Genomic DNA, 23,366 nt, shown 5'->3' on the forward strand with positions numbered 1-23,366 from the left:
TACATACATTACTTTAAGCTTAGCACAATTTCACTAACACCTATTGCACACAATCTTCTATATCTAATTTATGTATGTTTAATGCGACTTAAGAGGAATAATGAAAAAATTGTTGTTTGCTTATTATATCTCATAAAATAGTGTTCCAGAGAAAAGCATTTTTTTTTTTTTTGGATGGAAGAATTTTAATAGAAAAAAATTTGGCATTTAATATATTGATAAGTAATTGCTCTGTAGCAACACATTCCAATACACAAACACCAAATCATTAGTGTACCATATTCACAGAATACCACATATAAACATTTGTATAAGAGAAAGTGTTTCACGTTGGAATATCAAATTGCAGTAGTTATCTAATTGAAATATTTATCCCCCGTTAATGTATTCTTACGCATACGTGGCAATACTCAAAATATAGTCAAAATAGATTATTTTATTCCTTCTAGTTTCTTCAAGAGTCAAAAAGCTATAAAAATAGCTCTCAACTAATCTGCCACAGCCCATCTGTTACTAACTTTTATTTATATAATAGATTTTTTTTTCAAAGGCAGGAATATTCTTGATTAAGCTATGAAAATACTTCTGTACATTCATTTTAACTATAACGCATATAAACATTATTTCTTTTTCCTTTTTTTGGTTCAGCTTGTCATCAGAAACCCTATTTTTGTTATGGCCTATATTGTATCTGATAATTGCCTGGAAATTTGTGTCTCAGTAATAGTTTTATTTAATATGGTTCAAAATGTATATAGTTTATAAAACTAATAGCTTTTGAAATATTCGTCGCATAATTAATGAATTTTGTCTTACTCTTATATTTATTCCAAATATTTTATAATACTGAATAAGTTGGCTGTAAATCCATGATTATGGTTATAAATCTTGTAAATAACAACGAAAATACAATTATAATAGTTAAAATTTTAAGTGTTGAAATATTAATAACTTTTTATATCTTACATTATAAATATACATAACATAATAATTTTAATAAAAACACATAATAATACTGTTAACAAAACATTCAAAAATTGAAAAACTTTGAACCTTTTAATTGAAATGAAATATGTGTTTTAATTTCATAATGAAATGTAGCATATTTCAACACTTTGTTTCGTTACAATGAGACATTTGTTTAGGTCTAACATTTAATTAAATAAATACGAAAATTAACATTATTACTGCAAAATATTTTATCATAGAATTAGTTGTTATTACTACTACGAATATGTTGCATTCAAAGATAAATAATTAGAAATTGTATCCACATTTGCAAATAAGTTCATTACTAAGTCTTTTCGTTTAAAATACAACATTACGATAATTGAATAAATATCAAAGATTTTTAAAATTATTTTGCGACTAATTAAAAACTTGGTCACATTTATGTACAGCTTAAAAATGACAAGATATGTCATAAGTGGAAGCATGGTAATATTTCCAAATTGATAATGCATAGTTGAATATGATATACTTTTAAAATGATTTAAAGTTTTCGTGTGTAAGTAAACCTGAACACTTCTTTGCTCATTCTTTCACAATTATAGTCTACCTACTACTACCTTGTATGTACATATTACTTTATCAAATTTAGCTTCTATGTCCAATATATCAAACTAATAAACATAAAAGAATAACGAAACTCGTCAACAAGTAAAAGATAAACATAACAAATATTTATCAATATGGTTGCAGCATAAATATATAATAAAACATAGAATTAAAATTGATATTTTTAAAGTTTATACCGTATCTATAAAAATCTGAATATTTCGATTGATTAATATTCAGTGAAAAACAAAAAACAAAAAACAGAATACAAAGACGTGCTTTGCACGAAACAAAAATTATTTTTCTACTTAACAAAAATAAAAATTAACAAAGAAACAATTAAATATATTTCATTTACCACGACTCTCAGTGTTAGATACGTTTCGTTGAGAATAGATAGAACCTTGAGTTAATCCCCTCAGTGAACCTTTCCTTAATTCTGAATTAGGGCCTTTAGCAATGCAACGACTCCCAGAAACCAAATTTGCATCGTGCCCTTTTGCTAGTGTTTTACTGAATATCTCCTTCGTCAATAGATTTGGATCTGGTCCTGACCATGGTGCATAATCAGGTCTAAACATTTGGTATAAAAATAAATACAGTGATAATATTATTAAAACCCATGCATAGAAAGTGAACTTTAAACCTACAGCAGTAAATCATTATCAGCTCCTTTTGGTAAATCAGGGTTTGGTCCTATAGGTTTTGTCAAGTATGGAGATTTATATTCATTATCTTCTGTAGTACTTGTTCCTCGGGAAACTCTGAAAACGCCATTTTTATATTCTTCAAAAACTTGACTCCATTATTAGGAAACTTTTAATACAATGTAATACCGTGCCTTACTTTGGAATTTCTATTTTATTTTTAGATCGCTTAGATTTTTCAGAATCTGCATCCTTAACTATTTTTTTAATTGGCGATGCAGTTAACTTTACAGCTTCGATTACCGGTGGACTATCTTTCCTTTCGTCGCTTCTACTGCTACAAATTTGTTAGATATATATATATATGTACACACACACACACAATTAGAAGGTTTATTCCATTGTTATATTACAATGATGTCAAGGATGTCAAAATATAATGAACTATCTATTTAGGCCTATAGTCCATTTGACTTTTAATTACCTTTGACTACTTGTACATACAGGTCTTGTTGCTTCTTCCATAACCATAATGTCTAGTATGTGTATTGCTTTTTCCTCATCGTAATCAACACTATCCATAGCAAGCATTATAACTCTTTCCGGCACTGATTTATACTTCTCCATTAAACGTGCTTTTACTAATAAATTGCAATATAACAATTAAAACGCCGGCATTTAGAAAGCATTAATAAACATACTTACTTTTATTTTTATCTTCTAAACTTTTCATTCGCGGCGGAGGAGTAGGGGCATGTTGTACATTTCTCATCTGTAATCACATCAAATAGAATTAATCAAAGGAATGAAATAATAGTAAAAGGAAATTTAATACGTTACTTGTTCTTCCTCTTTTCGTTTTGCTTGTGATCTGGGAGCTGTAGGATTTCGTTTTTCATAGCCCAGATCAATCAGTTTTTCAGAAGCTTTTTGAACATTGTTATCACTTTGCTCCAAAATATCAAGCAACATAGTTTCTTCCACTTTCGGAAATACATTCTTCAGGTACCTGTACACATACCGTTATTCATATAATATTTATATAAATACTTCATCTCATAACAAGTACAGACATAATCTACAGTACAAGATTCAACATTGTGCAACAAATAATTGACCCATAAATCAAACTAAATATAGCAGAAATAATAATAAAAATAATCAGGTATTAAAATAAATTAATAAACTATATGCAAAATATTACCAACATTATACATTATTTGCATGTGTAATCAATAGATTAACAATTTAAAATATCAAGAGAATAATATACTTTAAATGTATGACATAATACACATGCATATACTACTACCATGCTCAAATCACATTTCTTTTGAATAAACCGGTATTCTGCTGCATGCATGGTAGATCTTTAAAATATTGTATGTGTGTATATGTACGTAAGCGGAGATGTCTATTAAATTATATAATAGTGTATAATGTTTTGTAAATTTACACTTAAATATAAACCTTTAACAAACAGTTCCTTATTACAGCATACAATGTAATAACAAAACAAACTCAGTTTTTGTTACTAAAAATTAAACAAAACATATTAGTAACATAAAACTTAAACAAACCTAGGCTCTGGGTAATTTTACACTATCCAATATGAGGTGTACTGTAAACCAGGAAGAAACTGAAAGAAAAAATTGATTCCAAATGATAAATATTAAATTTAAAAAAAGGGGGAAAAGATAAATAAGAGTTAAATAAAGAAAATAAAGAAAATTTGTTTGGCCTTTCTAATTTCATTCTTTGATAACTACTTGACACAACTTTATCTACTATGTATGACATAAAACATCTACAAAATTTTATTGCAAATGGGATTAAGACATTTTGCATTCTCATATTACACTAATACTTTAAATATCATGATTCATTAAACTTTACTTAGAAGATTAACACACTGCAGATACAATGATTTTTAATTTTCAAATTTATTTCCATAGGAAATAAAAAACTTATTATCTGCAACATGTAACAGTACATGCTAATTACTACATAGTACTGAATAATCATACCGACGAAATATACCAGATACATAAAGTAAACAGATAAACATAGTACTCTACTTTTTATCTGATACATTTCTTTGAAATTATTGCAATATACAATATCAACATCTAACATCCATAATGGATGAAATTGAAATTGTAAATATCGAAAGAACCTAAGTTTCATTTTTGGGGAGTGTGGGGCTGGCCGAACCCCACGAGGCGGACTCAATGTTAGAGCTGCATGTATAGCATGCGGTGGTAATCGCCATCTTGGTATAGTGTAGTTTGAATGAACTCCCACAGGTGTGCATGGTCCTGGAGCACAAAGGGGATTCTTTTCCACTTGGAGAGCGCTGACAACCAAAGCTGCTCTGTTATGGTATCTGAAAGATATCAGCTACCACCTTAGCCCTATATTTGAAACAGTGCTAGCAAAACTCATTGAAAAGAAGCCAATTTTTAATTGGCATAAATAAAACCACCAGCATAAATGTAACCAAATACATTAAAAAAAGTACAACTTTGTGCATTAATATAGTTTGGCCTTAAAGATAATAAAAATTACATTTTGAATAAGGAAAAGAGTTAATTAGAATCTTTTTTAATGGCATGAATATAATACTAAATATATTAAATTTTGAAACTTACTTTTTTAAAAGAAGTCGAATATGAGTGTCAGAAACAGTTGGAAACATAGCATTGATTTTAGCAACTTGTAGTTCAGTATCAGAGTTCTGAGTTAAACTTGTTTCCATATTCCTTATTGGAGTAGGTGATCCAATTGTCATGTCCCCAAATCTGTTTGTCATGACACTAACTGATTTCAAAGATAATGGAGTTTTCAGTTCCTATATAAATTATTTGGATTAAACTATTGTGGCTATTATTCATTAAATGTTAAACATTAAACAATTATATTTATAGAATATACTTAATGAGATCTAAGATTAATTACATGAAATAAATTTAAGATTTCTATATAAAATTAATACAAAGCAAATTTTGTTTTATATTACCATTTCATCTCTAACTACTTTAAGGATTCCGTTTGTGCCACTTGTATAGGATACTTTTTATGTAAAGAAAATTAATGATAAATTGACTAACTGAGATCTCATTGTATTATAAACTATTATATTGAAATATCAAATAATAAGTAACACATTTGCAAATGTAAATTACCTACCTGTAAACTAGGAGGTAAAAATGCAAGTTGCGGATTATGATAGGGAGACGGTGTTGGATAGATTTGTGGAGCTCTGTGAGCTCCTGTATAACCTAAATGTCCACCACTTCCATTTCCACCAGTCTATTATTTTGTAGTACATTACATATTTTATCCAAATGCAGCATGTGCATATGACAAAAATATATATATATATATATATCGGAAGTGCAATTAGTACATTTTGATACATGCATAAGTGCAATGATAAAAACATCCAAATGTTAATATATATGTATGTAAATGGATGTTTAGTAATGTGACAAATTTAATGTAAAGCAGGAATTATCTACAGACCTGCATGGGTATATCTTGGGAAGTTATAGTTGTAGCAGAACTCAGTGCCATTGAATTTTGTGACTGTATATACTGAGAATACTGCCAATATCTTACTCTCGGATCTTCCCATGTTGTTGTACGATTAAAATGATTTATAAAATATCTGAAAAGTATTTTTTTGTTTTAATTGATTTATAAAATTAATACGTTACAATTGTTAATTGTACATCTTTAAAACGATTAACATATCATGTTTTAAAGTGTACAAGGAAACATGATTAATAATTTTATTTGTCAATGTTTTTTATTAAATTTGTATGTATCAGAAAATCAAACGACGGAATAAAATTCGATGAAATAGACATTGCGTAACGCAAGCCATTTATGAGAAGAGAAAGGTATTCCAATTGTTAATATTTTTTTATTATAATATTCATTGATCAAATATAATGAATTTTTATCTGAATTTACATACGGACGACCACTTCGTATATCATATCGGCATTCCCAGCCGGGTGGCAATTGACTCCTGTCACTTTCTTCAGCCATCTTTGCGTATTTTAACAACTTGAAGTAAGCTCTTATGGATCTAATACTACATATTTACTATCCAGAAATACATATGTATATGTCAATATAAATTAAATTATGGATAAACACATACATGTATTTTAAACATTTTAAAGAACACTTTCAGGTTTTAGTAAATAAAAAAATTTAGTTATTTTACATAAGCTTTATTATTTACAAATTGATGTAATATGTTCACAAATAATGTTTAACAGAAATCATGAATTTGGAGTTTAATTAAAATTCTAAAACATATTCTTTCAGAAGTTTGTTGAAACCATTTCAGTTTTCTCCAATATTTCTCAATAGGAATAATAACTTTACTCTAAATTTTATTGATTGTTACAGAGTTTATTTTAAAAGCATTCTTAGAAATATAATATCTTCAAAGATAATAAGTTAAATAAATAAAGAATTTCATACTCTTAATAATATATACATTTGAGAGAATATTAAAATATTATTGCATAAAAACAAATACTATTGATGGTGTTTTTCTTATAGAGTTACTTGACGTAGATCATAAAAATTACAGATTTTATATTCCTGTATAATGCTTATAGTTTCTACTGTAAAATCTAAATTAATCATAATTTGTTCATTTTCAATATTATAATATCTTACTTTTCTTCATTTTTATGATACATTTGTTCACTAAATAATGACAAATGACAAATATCATCATGTAGGTTTCTGTTTACTAGCATAATCTTTATACATCTGATACACCATTCCTAGAGTTATAAATCCTAATGCAGTAGATTGAGCTGCAACTCTTAACTGTATGAAGAACAAGGAAGGTTTAATAGTTCTAGTCTTCCACTTGTAGGCACCTATGCCGCATACTGCACCAAAACCTAGTATACCTATAAAAAAACATACTGATTATTAATATCTATTACATATCATGAAATTTTTCTTACTTCAATAAAAAAAGTAGAAAAATCAATATGGGATAATACATTTGCAAAATTAACAGTTTCATTTATAAATACTTTTTACTGTTAAAAGAATAATTCTTAGATCTAATAGATCTATTAAACATGTACCAGCTATAAGAAATGGTGATCTTTGCATTGTTTTATATAAGCTTTGTCCTAATCCTGCTGGTTCTTCATTCTCTAATGTTAGTTTAAGAGCCTCTTCTGGGATCTCTACTGGTTCAGCATGCGAGTACTGATCCATTGTTCACCTACACATATCACATTCAAATAGATAAAGAAATTTAATTAATGAATTTATATAACTTTATTATGCGCACATGCGCGGATATGGAATTACTTTTATACATTAATAAAATATATAAACTACATACAGATGTTTTATAATGTTTCATTATAATCATAATTTTTTAAATTTTACTGTATTATCGTTAAAAGGGATTCATTATAAATTTATTTATTTAAATATTAGTTTGAAAAATAATACTGCTCAAAACATAAAAAGAAATATATTAGTACTATATATTTATATAGCCAAAATTACTTCTGCATTGATATTAACACTGCACGTGTTATATTACATCATCAGTATTTCGTCATATTATTTCCTTTATCGAAATAATATGAATATTTCCATGGTGAAAAATACCATTGTGAATAATACATACGTGGTATGTATCTATGTATTGATTTATCACATTTTCTTTCTATATACGCACTTTTATCGATTTAAGAAAAAAACGTGAGCGTACTTCTATATATATATATATTTTAATGTTAAGGTAATGAGGTTTGAACATTTTCGATTTATTTTATAATTATAAAATAAGATATCAATGGTAGCTTATACCAATTAAATGTTAATACTTAAAGGACGAAATAATTGATGCGTTATTAGGATATACTATGATTTAATGTTATAAAATGGTAAAATTTGTTGGTCCCGATCGATAAATGAAATGATAAATTCTCATTTTTAATTATACTATTGTAGGTATTTATGCTGTCATAACAATAATGCATAACAATAATAAAAATTGTAATAACAGACATAAGTTAATCAATGAAATTGTGTTAATTAACAATTATTAATAAATTACTGCATTATAGGAAATTTGTAAATCGCAATAGGTAAACATTTACCTTTGTCTTCCGAACAATATATAAAATCCCAAATATTTAAATCTCAGTTCAAATACCCCAGAGTATTAAATTTCCTTAGTTTTCGTGACGATTGTCACGATGCAATTCCGCACGATTTCATGAACGAACTTTAGATTGCAAATGATTGCGAATAACTCGTTCGTAACATTAGTCAGTGACTACGTAGTCACTAGTCAGTGACTACCATAGGTGACTACAGATACAAGAAGGTTAGGTTAGGTCTATGTTTTACCAGTTTCCCTTCTATCACACCTCGCACTCATAAATGAAAAGACAATATTATGACTCCTTTTGATTATATTTTTTAGAAATTAGTCAAAACAAGCTTAAAACTAGAAAATTATTAAAATAAATGTTTGACAAACTTGCATTTTAAAAAGAGCGCCATCAATTATTTTTATAATTCGATTCTAGCTCCATCTATATAAAATAGGCTGAAACTACTCAACAACTTACCAACCGGGCTTCCGAAACAGAGGAACACTAGCACATCTATCAGAGAACGGTGGAAACTAGCTGGCAAGTAGTTTCCGCTAGATGCGCTAGTGTTCTACTGTTCTGGAAACTCAGTCAGTAAGTTGTTGAGTAATTTTAGCCCTTTTATATAGATGGAGCTAGGATCGAATTTTAAAAATAATTTATGGCGCTCTTTTAAAATCCAAGTTTGTCAAACATTTATTTAATAATGTACTAATCCTAACTTGAAATAGATAAGGACGTAATACAATGTAGTAGATATAATAATTGCTTTGTAGATGGAATTAGATATTTATTTTTTTTATATAATATGCTTATAATAAGTTACACAATTTTTCACACTTTGAATTTATTTTATTTCGAAATCAAAGAGAGAAGGTAATGAAATAGCACAAAGGAACAGTGGCTTTCAGTACTCAAATTTTGTGTAGACCATTTCATTTTTTATTTAATTGCTAGATATTTAATTGAAACTCTCATGATCCATACGGATCATATTCTCCTTCTATCTTTTAACAGATTGTTCAAACCATGATTAAATGTATATAAGTGTATATAAATATATATAGGTTCATAACAGATTACATTCACGTAAAATGTATTCTACAGATTTTTCAACAACAAATTACATGTATGAGTGTATGCATGCATGCATATATTTATGCACAGAATGCAAAATTCTTTTAGTATAATTCAGTAATGGCTATTACTATTATTGACACAAGAAAATTGTTAAGTAAATGTGTATAGTGCATTCATAGCTTGGAGTTGCCTGAAACTCTTATTTAAATGGCCCACTCTGTATACATACTCATATGTATGTGCATACGTACAATCGTATTATATATGTATAATGTATTATACTACACATACATGATATTTGCATGACACCAGTTCAATAATTGTCTACTTCATAATACATTGCATAGATATTTACAAATATAGTACGAGCCTTGGATTGTTAGAGTAACGTAAGTATTTACTTGTTTAATTTTAATTATAAATGAAATAGTTCACGGCATATGTCTGTGTAACGACTTATTAATTAATATTAGGATGTTGTAAAATTAATACAATCTGTACTATTTGTTTTACAATTACTTATATTACAATAAAAAATAGTTTTTCAGTTTCCCTGGAATACAATAATGTCTATTAATATCATTCTTACATTAAAAATTATAGACCACATACGATTTTCTATGTTACATTTCTCAAGTAACTTATAAAGATATACATATTGAATATGAATAGGAATTAGTTCCATGAAAGCTGAAACAAGCTTCTTGACTCATTTGTTGTATAGAATACTTACTTTACAACAAAGTAGTAAAAAATTGGAGGATTGTAAAGTTTAGCATATTCAGTACATGTACTACAAATATTAACTTTAATAATTAAAAGCATAATTCATTTTCCAATTTACAATTTTTTATAAATTAGTTGTTGTATAAAACAATATTTCAAAGAAAAGTCTTTCTCCCTCTATCATTTCCCATAACATTTACTTAACAATATAATAAATCTTTTCTCCTAGAATCTACTTTTTCATAAATTTAAAATATTCTCGGCGAATATAAATAATCGAAACGAATATTAATACTGTGCATTAATTTTACATCATCCTAATAAACACTGGAAGTGCCGCATTCAAACGAATTGACTCCTTATATGTACATAACTATCTTTTATATGGCAAAATTATTATTTAAAATAAATCTATTGGAACAAGTAGCAGTTGGATACATTTATAACTGTACAAATGAATAATTTTTATTTTATTTCATTTGAACGATCGCTATATTAATTATCATATTAAACAAGACTAATGATAAACACATAACGGTATGATTAATTAACAGGAATTTTAACAATGTTTTCTATTCATTTTAAGCCATTGATATTTATACTCGCGTACGTATATTTTGTTTACGTGTTTCATGCATTGACAAAATGTTTATCATTATATTGTTTTTACCATTGACAATGTTAGAAAATCTGTGAATGAAATATTATATGCCAAGGTCCATCTTTGTCACTTTTCTGGTACGTCTATTCGCAGAAGGGGGTGTATTTACGTACGAACATTCATTTCATATTTTAAACTCTAAAGATTCTTAATAAAAAAAAACTTAAATACCCCAGAATTTTTTTTAAATTTCATAATTTATGTTAGATAATTAATGTTGATTATTTTTAACTTCAATGATTGGAACTATTTTCAAAATTTTATCTTTGCTTGGTACATCATTCATATAGGTACATAAATTCTACCCCCTGAAAAATTATAGAACGAATTTTCTAACGCTCATACCCCCATAATGTCTCTATCTTTCGGCGACTACCATTTTGTTGTACTCGTATCGGTCGTTCCAACATTTACTGCAGCGAAGGGGTTTGTGGATGCCGCTACATTGAACAAGAAACAAATAAGTTATACATATATGTGATATACCATTTTTTTCATAGAAATTACAATGTAATTCTAGAAAAAACAACAATTACAAAAGTATTATAACTATCATGCTATGTGTTGTACTTATATTTCATTTGTACTTGCCTTGTAATCTTCATTGATTGGGAAAAGATGAATCTTTACAATGGCTTCTCAACTCACCTGAACAAACTCCTTGCAACTTTGAGTTATGGTGCAGGTCAAAAGAAAATGCTCATAACAAGATAGCACTAAATACTCATGACTTTAAAGAGAAAACTGCTAATGTTATTGCATTAAATTTCAGTGTACTTAAAATTATTACATTAAATACTACTTTCGAATGTAATTACACTAACCTGGTATCAGAGAATATTATAAATAGAAAACAAATATTATCGGCATGACATTTATTATATTATAAAAAGCATTAAAAATAAGATTCGGTTTCCAAAAATTCGAAAACAACATATTTAACTTAATTCCTTATGCAGTTTTCTAGTAGACATCGAAAACTACGATAAAGGAATACCTACTCCAAATTATTTACAAAATAAGCCAAGTTTCAATATTTGTTTTTAAATCAATTTCGAGACCTACAAAGAATTAAATACATCTACGACAGTAACTTGAAGTTCATTTACAATCATTCTATCCAGTAAAATAGAAAAATCCAATATGAAGACAAAGTTACTTTGTATATATAATTCTCTTTATGTACAAAATTTGTAACATGTTCGTAGTCAATAAGAAATTAATATCTATTAGAATATATGGCTGATTTACTTCTAAGTCTTCAAGTTGTGATACAAAAACGTATCACTTTAAAAATTATATTAACTTGAAACCGTGAATTTTACTGGTATAGTGGTAATAATTTATAAAGCTGTGTAAAGCTTTGAAGCTTTGTTAACGAAGCTGTACTAAACGCTAAAGTAGCTATATTTAAAATTGCAATTAAATAAACTGTTTCAGCTTAAATACATTTTTCCTCATTTTTAATTTATTCATTCATTTTTAAGCTAGTTAGATAGAAACGTACCGTTTCAAATGCTGATATAAAATTGTCAAAAATGTGAATTTGAATTGATAATTAAAAAGGTTGCAACAATAGACAGGTTTGTGCAAACTACGAGACAGTTAAATTACATAAATACTTTTTTGTGAAATCAAACTGTTGCTTACGTTGCACATATCAATAATACACTTCACTAGAAGCGTGGAATTAAATAAACAGAAGATGAAAAGATAGGCAAACAAAGCTAAAGTTGATGTAACAAAAATATGCTCTAATTAAACAAAGTGCATTAAATATTTAAGTACTCGAAATACCAGTCGTGTAAATAACTCTTTCAGCACCACTGTTTAAGTTTGTGTTTTCATCAGCTGTAGTGGGTGGCGGGGGCATGGCGAAAATGGGTTGCTGGTTGTTAGAATTATTTGGAGGACCACCCTGTGGTTGCGCTATGATCGCATCCTCGTCACTTTCTTCTTCCTGTTGAACAAAATGGTGACAATGAATATTGACTCTTCCAATTAATGATTCTCCAAAGCATATGCATGTTTTATATATACACGTGTACGCATAAAATTTACTTTATCTCTTGCCTGGTAGAGACTTGTTCATTTCTAATTTACATTTAATCACGTTTGATAAACAGAGTTTGCTTTCTGAAGAGTATAAACAAACTGTAGAACAGTAATTGCAACTGGCCATAGTTCAGAAAAAGATATATTAAGCATTAGGGAAAAGAATGTTGAAATTCTTAATCTTCGAAGATTTGTTTATACCTATCAATTCCTATATTTTGAAACCAACTTTATTCAAGAAGTGCTCATAGATTTTCACAACAGAGAGTTCTTACTTTCGAGCAAACCTACGTATACCAACCTGCAGTTCTCGTTCAGTACATTGTTGCATTAAAACCAGAAAGAATGTAAAAATCACGATGAAAAAAAGAAAATAAGATGTTCAGAAAGCTAGTATGAGAATGATTGAAAGCCGAAACATGTATTAGGAATTTGTTTCAATGGTTCTCAGTTCCTCCTGATTTCGTGATATCTAACACGAATCATCAGAAACGAAAATCCATTACAAAATTTGATGTTACAATTTTGTTATTTTAAATAGAAGACATTACATTACATTCTAGTCTGGTAAAATACAAGTAACTGTATCAAAAATGAAACTTAAGAAACAAGTTTTAATAATTCTTAAAAGATAAATCTTGAAATTCTCTGGTATCTTGAAATATTTCAAATTATCTGTGATAACTATGATTGTTCGTGTTTTCAAATTGCCAAATTTGATAATACTTTTGTTAGAGGATTAAGAACCACTGATACCGATGAGAAAAACTTACCTTGGCCGGGGCTCTGGGTTGATTCGTCACGACATCGACATCTGGATTCTGGTCACGCTATAATACAACAACAACGTAAACAAAACCGCTAATCTATTTTATTTTAAAGAAAAAAGAAGGCAAACGTAAGAAGTGCATGCTAGGCTAATTCAGAAAGGTACCAGAAATAACAGATTGATTACGTATGATGAATATGAAGTGAATGATTAAGAAACTAATCAATTACAATGGAAAAAGTATGTTGATTTATAAACTTAAAAAACAAAAACGTTATTTCTTTTCTGTGAAAACACCTTCGATAAAAGTGATTAAAAAGTAAAAGCACTCCTGAAATTTAGACCAGTGAATCGTGAACTGCACGATTTATAAGTTCTACAGTTTTTGTGTAAGTACAGCAGACTTCGTTATATTGCCACGGTTGCAACATAATTCTTATTCAACACGTTATTTAACACAAGCCTAGGATAATAGATGCAACTCGGCCAAGATGAAGGGAGGTGGTAAATTAACACAATCAGGCCTGAGGTTGAGGGTCCTTATTTCCCCTTCCAGAATAGGATTTCTTTGTTCTTCACGCTTGAGCGATTTTACAACCTCTTTGAATTTCATTGCCTCTTCTCTATGGATAGATCTACCCAAATGGGTCCGAACGCTGCCTCATTGATACAAGTAGATTTACCCACGTGATGTGATCCCTTGCTCCAAGGTAATTTTTTGCTGCTGATAAGAAATGATAGTATAATAACGACGATGAGGTAAACTGGCAATATAACAAGCCACTGTACTTACATAAAGAAAATAAAGCAATACTTGATTTTCTACAATTATTTCTTTGTGAACATGTCTGTACACAAGCACCTAAAGTTTCAAGTGCGTAATTCTTTAACGAATGAAAACATTCATTCAAAAGAAGGTACCTAAGTAGATACGAATTTAATATCGTTATTAAAGTACTCACAAGGAAAAATCGCGACTTCGACGAGCGTTTTTTGAATGACTAATAAGCTCAAATTATAGGAACAGTTAAGTATAAATAAACGTTTTACATTTCGTTTCAATATAATTATAGATAATCCTTTCGAAGGTGATAACGTTAAAATTAATGTTGTTAATTCTTACAACTAGGAGTTAAGATCTCCCAAGGTTCTTCTAAAAAAACATCTTACAACATTTTATGTGACAGTTCTTGTACATACACATACAAGGCTTGTAATTGCCGATTAGTATCATTATATATGGAACGATTTCCATTCGTTTTAAACTTGTATATTTTATGCAAGGATCTCATGATTGAGATAGTAATCGAACATTAATTAGTTCACGGCATATTAAGAGTCACGGCATTTATTTCGGAACTAAACACTAACTGATAATTATTTTTTTTTTGTTAGTAATTACACTTACGTGAAAAACACACATACATGTCATAATATAATTCATGTATAACAACTAGAAAAGACTTACAGAGAATGTATGTAACATTGTATTATTAAACAAGGTATATCATTGTTTATACCTACATATATTTTAAGAAATAAGATAGAAAAATAAGAATTTTACCTGTAAATTATGGTATGCTCCACTATCTTCTGGTGGTGTAGGCTTGCACTTGCCACAACAGAAGTTGCAGCAACAGCAGCAACAACAACAGCAATAACACGCAGTTATCAAAGCACAAAAGAAGAAGAGTGCCTATAAATAACAAATCAATAGACTTAATATTTCTAACTTGAAAAGTAAAATAAAAATTAGGAAACAGATGAACACTTACATTGAACCAACGGCAATTAACACAGTATGCATTAACATTGTCTTCGCCGAATTGTTCAGCAATGTACAATCCAAGGGACCCATAGTTATCATATATGTTTCGTTTACTTAAATCTGTTAATATAGAATGGGCTCTATTTATTTCTTTAAACTGAAACATAATACAATTTAAACAGATTATAACGATAGACTGTACTTAAACTATGCTACAGATTTTAATTATGAATAATAAACATTACAGACATTTATTGAAATTTGTTATACATATCTGATTTATAAGATTTATTCAAATCAGTAAAATATAACTTTTCAATGAAATTACACCAGCTTGATTGTATCATCAATTACAGTGTGTAAAAATATAACACATATATAAAAAAATACACCTTCTAAGAAATTCTGTGTAAATTGTATGATATAAAGGTATTACATATTATCTGATCTCAATCTTATCTAATCTACTGTATATTTAAAAATGATTCATTTAAAGTATAAATTCCATACAGTAAAAATTTTGTTTCAGTACCCACAATTTTAAAACATAAATATAAAAGATTTAATTAACTTTAAGATATAGTTAACTAAACAAACTACACTATATTTTCAAACATTTTATTCATTTTATTATAAAAGTGAAGAAATTATTAATTCTTCTACATTTATTTTACCTTTTCTGTTGCTTCTGGATTATTTGGATTTTTGTCAGGATGATATTTTAATGCTAATTTTCTATAAGTTTTTTTGATTTCCTCAGGAGTGGCAGTTTTTGGAATTTCTAATATTTGGTACAGGGAATCCCCTGCTGTCCTGAAACAAATAAGATGTTAATAGATCAATTACTTTAATTAATAAGAAATTACCAGATGATTATTTTGTTTTAATCTTAAATTTGAATTATAGATAAAAATTTTTACTCATTATTATCTATATTCTACAAATTTGCATACCTTGTTTTTCTGATTACTATAATTTGTTCATTACCTTCGTAAACAATTAAAAAAAAGTTAATTCAATGTGTACTGAATAACTTATAAGAGGAAAAAAAAAATGACAAGGACAGTCATTTTCAAATTCGCGTTAAGACATTTAAAAGGTAACAAACTAACCTAGCATTAAAAGCTTGTTAATTTTTAAACAAAATGTTATAATGTAATAAATTCATCATTCTTTATATTTTGCAAAAATAAATAATACATTATGACGAGAATTAATCAAGAAGCAATAACGAAATGATACATAAGTAAACCAGCGAGATTTAACCTAACATTTTATGATTATGTATAATTTTTGAATTTTCAAAATAAACGCGTTAAGTTAAATGCAATAGCTGACACTGATTGATATGAAAGGAAACAATATATTTTTGTACGAGAAAAATATTTTAGAAATTTAAAATGTTCAAACAAGGGTGGTAAAATACTCACGACATTTTTCTTTTATCCATGTTTAATGGAAATTTGCGTTATTTGATTGTACGATAGAAAAAAGTAGAATTAATTTTCTACAAAGTTATTTTGAATGTTCGACGTCTTATACTACAAGTACATGATTTTCGTCATTAAATGCTCGTAACTTTTTGAATAGATGTTGTGTCGGATGATAGCAAGGAAAAGGATTCAATATTTTAGTACCAAAAGTGGACACAATTGCGCCAAATTGGCGCCACTGAAAATACAAACTCAATATGATATAATGGAAATACAAAGCTATTGGTGTATATTATCTTTACTAGATGAAGGATCAAATACAAATTTTATTAGAATTACTACTTTCTTGCAAATAAAACATTTTTAAAAGACTTCTGAAGGAAAGACAATCAAATATTGTCAAACGCGACATCTTTCTTTATCACTTTTTATATATTGGTAGAACTGTAAACTGTTAATTGAATTTTTTGCGTTGGAATCCCTATTTTTGAATATATCCACATTGTATATCAATCAATTATTGATTCTTTATAAATGTTTATAAAGAAGATGTAAAGAAGTTTTACAATATATAATAATTGATATACTGTAGCATTATATAATATTCATAAGAAATAAATATAAGCTTTAGCCCAAATATACATAGTATCACTACACTTAATTTTAATAACACCTCAATATGTTAATATTTTATTACACTGTCATTTTGAACAATAATTACATAACATATTCTATTGGTAATATCTTTTGTACAATAATTAAAAGGGTAAGTTCTTTTATTGCTTTCCTTAAAAATATCTATTTTATGAACAATTAAAATATACAATATATAATACAAATATACTGGTTAATGGATTTTTAATTTGGAGGTAGATACTGATTATCTGCAGATAAAGTACTTTCTCTATAGTCATTTGAAATTAATAAACCTTTATATTGCGTGCTTGTTTCTCTTTGTATTGTTATGGTTTCACTTGGTATTGATTTAAACATTGTCTCTTTTATCCATTTGTCATCTAATGGAGCAAAAATGGCAACCTAAAACATTAATTATTTTAACAAATATTAACAATGTATTCTATAGTTTATGAATTCAATATACCATATTATAGTAATGTCAAATATTGAATAAGTTATAAAGAAATATTTTACTTGATTTGTTGCTTGGCATCCTGTATCTTGACTATAAATTCCAGCTAACTCATAAAGACCATTCTCATTTTCACATGCTAGTGGTCCTCCAACATCTGTTTCACAAACATTATTTTGTTCCTCCTTAGGTGTAGTACAAATACTTCCATCTATAGTATTCACTCTTAAGTCACTATTTGCTATTTGTTCTTTGCAATATTCTTGTGGAAGTATGTCCATACTAACTGCATGCATGATTGCTCCAGCATAATGAGCTAAATTAAAATGATATGGAATTATAAATTATTTTTATTTCTATAAAACTATCCATTACCCATTTATTAAAATTGATATATCAGATATTTTTTAAATACCTTGAAGGATGGATTTTCCCCAACCAGTGCTGATGCAAGGTCTATTTTGTTGTAATGGAGGCTTTGTGTTTGGTATACAAAGAGGATTTATATGATAATCAAATGCTGTAGGCTGCTCTAAATGTAAAATTGCAAGATCATGTTCTCCAAGACCTCTTGTGTACCCAGGATGTATATTTATGTATGATACATTCATAATTTTATAAGGAAGTGGTTCTTCCTGCTCTACTTCATACCCTAATTTCCATTCTCCTAATTTTATGGAAATATCATTTGGCAACAAGCTAATTAATGAAAAGTAAAAATTATTATCACTTAATTAATCAATCCGTTACATTTTTTACTATATAAATTACATGAAAATTGATTTACCTATCGACACAATTAGCAGCTGTTAATACATCCTGTGTGCTGACTAAGGCACCAGAACAAAGAATCTTCCTTTCTTCAGCGTGTAAAACCATCGCTTGCCAAGGAATTTCGGCAAAAGCTGTTTCCGATTCTTTCAGTTTTTGCGGTACCTAAAAACATTTTTTATTTTTATAACTTTATACATCATTTGATATTTTTTTATACACTTTTTGTATCATTAAAAGTTACCTGATTTCTAACTCCACATATTTGTTGAGGTTGTCCCAAATTAACCTTGTTTTCATCGTGTTTATCTTCAGGAACATTTTCAATTGGTGGAAGTAAAATTTCTGAAGAAACTACGGAATTTTCAGGTAACAGTACCGGTTCTGGTTTTTGTTCGACTGGCACAGGAATCTGCGGACGAGGAGATTTCGTTTCTCCTTTCGTAGGTGTCTTCGTAGGTGTTTTATTTGCCTTCACTTTAGCGATATTCAGAAACGTGGGAAATCCTTGCTCGTCGAAGCCACCGGAGTAATTTGCAGGTAGATTTCCGGTGGGCCAAGGATCCACGTAGTTTGGATCTCGGCAGCACTTGCCGATTATTCCATTTTCTCGATTTTTACAACTCTATAAAAGAATGCAAGGACAATTGTTTAATAATTCTTTTTTCTATTTTTTCATTTACTTACGCTTAGTGGTACACGATTGAACAGTTGTCTACCAGACAACGTAACAGGCTCCGGACTAATTGTACCATCTGCGGTGCAAAATTTCTCTTCAACGCAAAGAAGAGCTGCCGCACAACCAACTTGCACGGGAATTGCTGCTGCAAACGCACCTAAAGATCCCAATTTTTTTTAAATAATATAATTGTGATTTAATACTCATACATCGTACAATAATTAACATTACAAATAAGAAGAATGTCAAAAATTTCATATTGCTTTTTCTTATAGCTTTTAATTTTAAGATTGAATTATATAGTTGTAAATAATACTTTGTATAGCAATTCCTTCAGTCGACTGCGAACTTGAGATTCCACCACTTTCTTTCTGGCTCGGTTTAAATGGAGGGCTGACTTTGATTCCTATATTAGTACCGCTACTTAACTCTTGTTCTAATGGTACAGTCTTCACAGTTGACCCCTGATATTCTTCTGCTACTATACAACAAACTTCCGTTTGGACTCTACATTGCCCCTTCTGTTTCAAATAAATATGTTCATGTGGCGAAACTTGTATTATCGAATTGTATATCGTTTTAACGAAATAATAACAATTTTTACCTTGGTAGATAGGGAATAAGCGACATTGTTAGCAACATGAATGTAACCATCTATACAATCATGTTTATTGACGCAAATTTTATTCACCCCCACGCAGCTAATGGTGAATTCTGTCCCTTGTCCTGAAAATGACGTTGCTTTCGAATCATCGTAAGGGAAGAAATCGTCATTAAATGGTTCTTGCTCGACTTCCTGTACAGAAGTTTGAAATATGGCCCCCTGTTGTTCGGGACTTTGAAATATCACTTCCTGTTGTGCAGAATCTTGAAGTACTATTCAGAAGATAGTGAATGTAAGTAATGTGTGATGTTTTAGAAAGATTATAGAGATGTCAGTCTGTAGTTCAGTGATTAGAAATGATTTGCAATTAGAAATGGGAATAGGTACAGACCTATGTCAGTTGGAGGTGTGGGAGGATATCCATTCGTTGTCCAGATAGAAGTAACTACTATTAATGCTCCAAAAAGCATTTTTTTTCTGTCTGCGCTATATATATCTATAAAAGAGAAGAAACTGTATAAGTATGTATAGCCATGATACGGGAGCACGCGACTCGCCCTATGGGGGGCATAGATTTCTTCAGGTGGTTGTATTAGAAACACATTTTACAATGTGTTATCTTTTCATTTATATGTATATTCCACAATATTATTTATAATTTAATAAACAAAAGAAAATGAACATTACTGTGTTTACTTAATTAAAATAGATATTATTTTTTATTTAAATTTATTAATGAGAATAAATACAGAATCCAAGAGTTGCAAAAGTAAGTTTGAAGAAAGTATGGAATGGATGGAAGCTGCCATATCTCAGGTAGAGTGTATCTGAGTAAAGTGGTGAAAAGCATTAATTTTAATATATGGAAAAAGGAAGACCCATCACCCGGAAATAGCTGATCCAGGCCACATCGTCTCGATCGAAAGAGAAAGGAATGCACACATACAGAGATTCTTGATTTTTACTTTTCTAATGTCCTACATTCCAAGAATGATATTTTGGAGCTCACGTCATTCTTTCCTCGACCTCGACTGTGTTTCACTCTCTATCTTCCTTTCTCCCTTTCCGTTTCTTATTTGTTCATTAATTTTTTACTATTATGTATAGATAGATTTTTTTTAAATATAAATTTTGTTTTCTCTATTCAATGATTTTCTAAAGATCTCTAAAGTTGTTGGTCCACTTGATACCTTTTTCTCAATACATCTTTATTTATCTTTATTCTACAGTATATCCTTGTAGAACTTTTGCGCGATTAAATATAATAGGCTTGTTATTCTTTTAAAACGATTATATATACAGGAATATTGTTTTTTAATTTTTTACGTTTTTCAAGGTATTCGTTTTTAAATATTCCTTCTGTGACTCATGTTTATTCGAGTCTGTATTTCCAATTTGTACAAATGTATTCACTAACTTATTTATATAAAGTAATTAATTAATTTGTAAATAGTTTTGCATAGAAAGCACTGTAATTAGGATTTAATTAAAAAATGATTTTGTAATTTTTTAAACAAATTAAAATTAATTTAATTAAGATTAATTAAATATGATGGATGATACAAATAATTGAATAAGTTATGATAGATTTGATTTCATTTTTTTGTTAATCAAAGTTATTCAAAGTTAATACATAAAAATATGCATATACTTAATTAATGAAAAATTTGAAAATCGTTAGATATCATTTTATGAATATATCAAATAGTCTTTTTATAGAAGTAAAATTTTTCATTAAAGTATTAAGATGAAATTTCAGAAGTGTGAATTGTAATAATTAATTGTACTTACATGGTTTATAGATCCGCATGCGAAGAGTACGAGGCACTAAATGAAATTTACTTTTCCACGTGATACCTAAAAGAAAGTTACTAAAACTGGCACTGCTTTAGTATTCGCTCTTCTTTTATATCGATTCACCGATCTTCGATATATCCCTACCATCTCAATCACAATAACAACCTTGTATCCAACATCTTTGAACCAGCTTTTCTACAAATTTTCATGTAATCATCACCATTAATTTTTCCTCTTTTTTTCGTCAGTACCTTGTTATCTAACTGCACACAAATTTTTGCAAAAATCATTTTGTCATAAAAAGTTTCCACGTATTTGTCTATTTTTATAAATCGATTTCTTCATGAATTATGCGATTATTTTTTATGTAAGTAAGAAAGAAAAAACGAAATAATTTATGCCAGTAAAATTTAAAGAATTTCAGTTCTTATAGTTGAAAAATTGGATCCTTTGGACAAAACAGAATGATAATTTTCTTTTGACAAAATGAGGAATGCTGATGTTTATATTTAATTAATAAAAAGAAATGGAATTCTATTACATAAAATTTTATAAGTTTCTCGTGAATAAGTGTTCAAACTTTTTGGCTATTAACCAGGTCCATGCAACTATTATACTTCGAAATTCATGAGTCATCTCCATCGATCAGGATGATTTTAATCTTACCAATTTTAGATGCATACCAGTGGTTGTTATTTTAACGTATTGTTTCCTTTATTATCATTTCAGAATTCCGGATTTTGACTCATCGTCCTATATGACGTGTTCCATAAAACGTAAAGAAAAATGATAAATTATGCGAATAAATAAAAATTTTGTAATTTTATTGGAATTTTTTATGCTCTACAAAAAAAGTATTCAGGTACTTGGAAGGAAAATTGATTAGTTAAAAAGATATCTCAGGGAGAGAGGGGGAAAGCTTCGAGGTCTTTCCCTAAGATTTCTTTTAAACTAATCAATTTTCCACCCAAGTACCTTAATACATTTTTGTGAAGAATGAAAATATTTCATATTTCCTGTACGAAATTGTAATTTTTTATTTTATATAATTTAAAAAACGATATAATATACGAATAAGATATACATATAGCCTGAAGTTATATTTCATCAAAGAAGAAATGGCAGTTGGGTGTTGATAGCGAACGAATTAATGATATTTTGTGCGTTTATGGTAATATTTACTCGGTTGTTTTTTCACGAAATCACTCTCTCGAATAAAATAAAACACATTCGCATCCTCATAAATCAATACCTATTTACTTACTATCTTATAAGTCAATATTCTTATATCAAATAATGTTAATCAACTACACCTTCCCTCTCTCCTTTCAATTTTGATAAAACTTGCAATTATACAATATTCGACATGAATATTAAATACATGTTTGTTTTACTAGTAGCGAAGGTTCAGATTTAGGGGGTGAAAAGTTGAAAAAGAACAACTGTTTCGATATGTGCGATAACAAATGCACTATTCCTTTTTATATTGAATGCAATATTAAATAGCAAAGGAGAAGAAAGACAATATTTTAAAATGATTTTGAATGAATGCAAAGTCCCAAAAGTAA

The 23,366-nt window shown here is 28.5% G+C and overlaps 4 protein-coding genes across 6 annotated transcripts; all 4 read right to left on the reverse strand.

Moving 5' to 3' along the window:
• Nucleotides 1-998: 998 nt before the first annotated feature.
• Nucleotides 999-6,314, reverse strand: LOC114874710. Of its 2 annotated transcripts, XM_029184255.2 has the most exons (11): nucleotides 6,187-6,314; nucleotides 5,730-5,874; nucleotides 5,394-5,516; nucleotides 4,856-5,055; nucleotides 4,381-4,590; nucleotides 3,045-3,213; nucleotides 2,910-2,976; nucleotides 2,689-2,845; nucleotides 2,404-2,541; nucleotides 2,208-2,321; nucleotides 999-2,130 (listed from the first exon to the last, which is right to left on the reverse strand). In XM_029184255.2, exons 1-11 carry the CDS (start codon nucleotides 6,258-6,260, stop codon nucleotides 1,908-1,910), a joined length of 1,620 nt encoding a protein of 539 aa, XP_029040088.1. In that variant the 5' UTR covers nucleotides 6,261-6,314; the 3' UTR covers nucleotides 999-1,907. The 2 variants fall into 2 exon arrangements, with proteins under 2 accessions (XP_029040088.1, XP_029040089.1); XM_029184256.2 differs by lacking the exon at nucleotides 5,394-5,516.
• Nucleotides 6,315-6,427: 113 nt separating this feature from the next.
• LOC114874730 (HIG1 domain family member 1A, mitochondrial-like) lies at nucleotides 6,428-8,556 on the reverse strand. The gene is made up of 3 exons (XM_029184296.2): nucleotides 8,366-8,556; nucleotides 7,331-7,473; nucleotides 6,428-7,147 (listed from the first exon to the last, which is right to left on the reverse strand). Exons 2-3 carry the CDS (start codon nucleotides 7,464-7,466, stop codon nucleotides 6,963-6,965), a joined length of 321 nt encoding a protein of 106 aa, XP_029040129.1. The 5' UTR covers nucleotides 7,467-7,473; nucleotides 8,366-8,556; the 3' UTR covers nucleotides 6,428-6,962.
• Nucleotides 8,557-9,155: 599 nt separating this feature from the next.
• On the reverse strand, nucleotides 9,156-17,074 carry LOC114874723 (dnaJ homolog subfamily C member 5). 2 transcript variants are annotated; one of them, XM_029184289.2, is made up of 7 exons: nucleotides 16,855-17,066; nucleotides 16,099-16,237; nucleotides 15,432-15,581; nucleotides 15,221-15,352; nucleotides 13,661-13,717; nucleotides 12,630-12,792; nucleotides 9,156-11,272 (listed from the first exon to the last, which is right to left on the reverse strand). In XM_029184289.2, the coding sequence occupies exons 1-7, from the start codon at nucleotides 16,872-16,874 to the stop codon at nucleotides 11,205-11,207; spliced, it is 729 nt and encodes a 242-aa protein (XP_029040122.1). In that variant the 5' UTR covers nucleotides 16,875-17,066; the 3' UTR covers nucleotides 9,156-11,204. The 2 variants fall into 2 exon arrangements, with proteins under 2 accessions (XP_029040122.1, XP_029040123.1); XM_029184290.2 differs by lacking the exon at nucleotides 13,661-13,717 and having other exon boundaries at nucleotides 16,855-17,074.
• A 498-nt stretch (nucleotides 17,075-17,572) lies between these two features.
• On the reverse strand, nucleotides 17,573-23,226 carry LOC114874709. Its single transcript, XM_029184254.2, has 11 exons — nucleotides 22,465-23,226; nucleotides 21,793-22,061; nucleotides 20,393-20,497; nucleotides 20,002-20,273; nucleotides 19,714-19,918; nucleotides 19,406-19,554; nucleotides 18,963-19,343; nucleotides 18,735-18,883; nucleotides 18,363-18,646; nucleotides 18,010-18,263; nucleotides 17,573-17,895 (listed from the first exon to the last, which is right to left on the reverse strand). Exons 2-11 carry the CDS (start codon nucleotides 21,809-21,811, stop codon nucleotides 17,716-17,718), a joined length of 1,998 nt encoding a protein of 665 aa, XP_029040087.1. The 5' UTR covers nucleotides 21,812-22,061; nucleotides 22,465-23,226; the 3' UTR covers nucleotides 17,573-17,715.
• Nucleotides 23,227-23,366: the final 140 nt, after the last annotated feature.

This window comes from Osmia bicornis, chromosome 4 (assembly GCF_907164935.1).
Source record: "Osmia bicornis bicornis chromosome 4, iOsmBic2.1, whole genome shotgun sequence".
In the NCBI taxonomy this organism is placed as follows: domain Eukaryota; kingdom Metazoa; phylum Arthropoda; class Insecta; order Hymenoptera; family Megachilidae; genus Osmia; species Osmia bicornis.

Bases quoted from the DNA above. Each gene is read 5' to 3' on its own strand.
- LOC114874730 (XM_029184296.2), bottom strand. From the start codon at position 7,466: ATGGATCAGTACTCGCATGCTGAACCAGTAGAGATCCCAGAAGAGGCT. The intron at 7,148-7,330 runs GTACATGTTTAA...GTTTTTTTATAG, and splicing joins ATCACCATTTCTTATAGCTG to GTATACTAGGTTTTGGTGCA.
- LOC114874709 (XM_029184254.2), bottom strand. The intron at 20,274-20,392 runs GTCTGTACCTAT...TCTTCTGAATAG, and splicing joins CACACCTCCAACTGACATAG to TACTTCAAGATTCTGCACAA. The intron at 18,264-18,362 runs GTATTTAAAAAA...ATTTTAATTTAG, and splicing joins GGGAAAATCCATCCTTCAAG to CTCATTATGCTGGAGCAATC.
- LOC114874723 (XM_029184289.2), bottom strand. From the start codon at position 16,874: ATGGATAAAAGAAAAATGTC. The intron at 16,238-16,854 runs GTGAGTATTTTA...TATTTGTTTCAG, and splicing joins ATGGATAAAAGAAAAATGTC to GACAGCAGGGGATTCCCTGT. The intron at 12,793-13,660 runs GTAAGTTTTTCT...TTTGTTCAACAG, and splicing joins AACCCAGAGCCCCGGCCAAG to GAAGAAGAAAGTGACGAGGA.
- LOC114874710 (XM_029184255.2), bottom strand. From the start codon at position 6,260: ATGGCTGAAGAAAGTGACAGGAGTCAATTGCCACCCGGCTGGGAATGC. The intron at 5,517-5,729 runs GTCTGTAGATAA...ACAAAATAATAG, and splicing joins CCCAAGATATACCCATGCAG to ACTGGTGGAAATGGAAGTGG. The intron at 2,131-2,207 runs GTAGGTTTAAAG...CCAAATGTTTAG, and splicing joins GCTGATAATGATTTACTGCT to ACCTGATTATGCACCATGGT.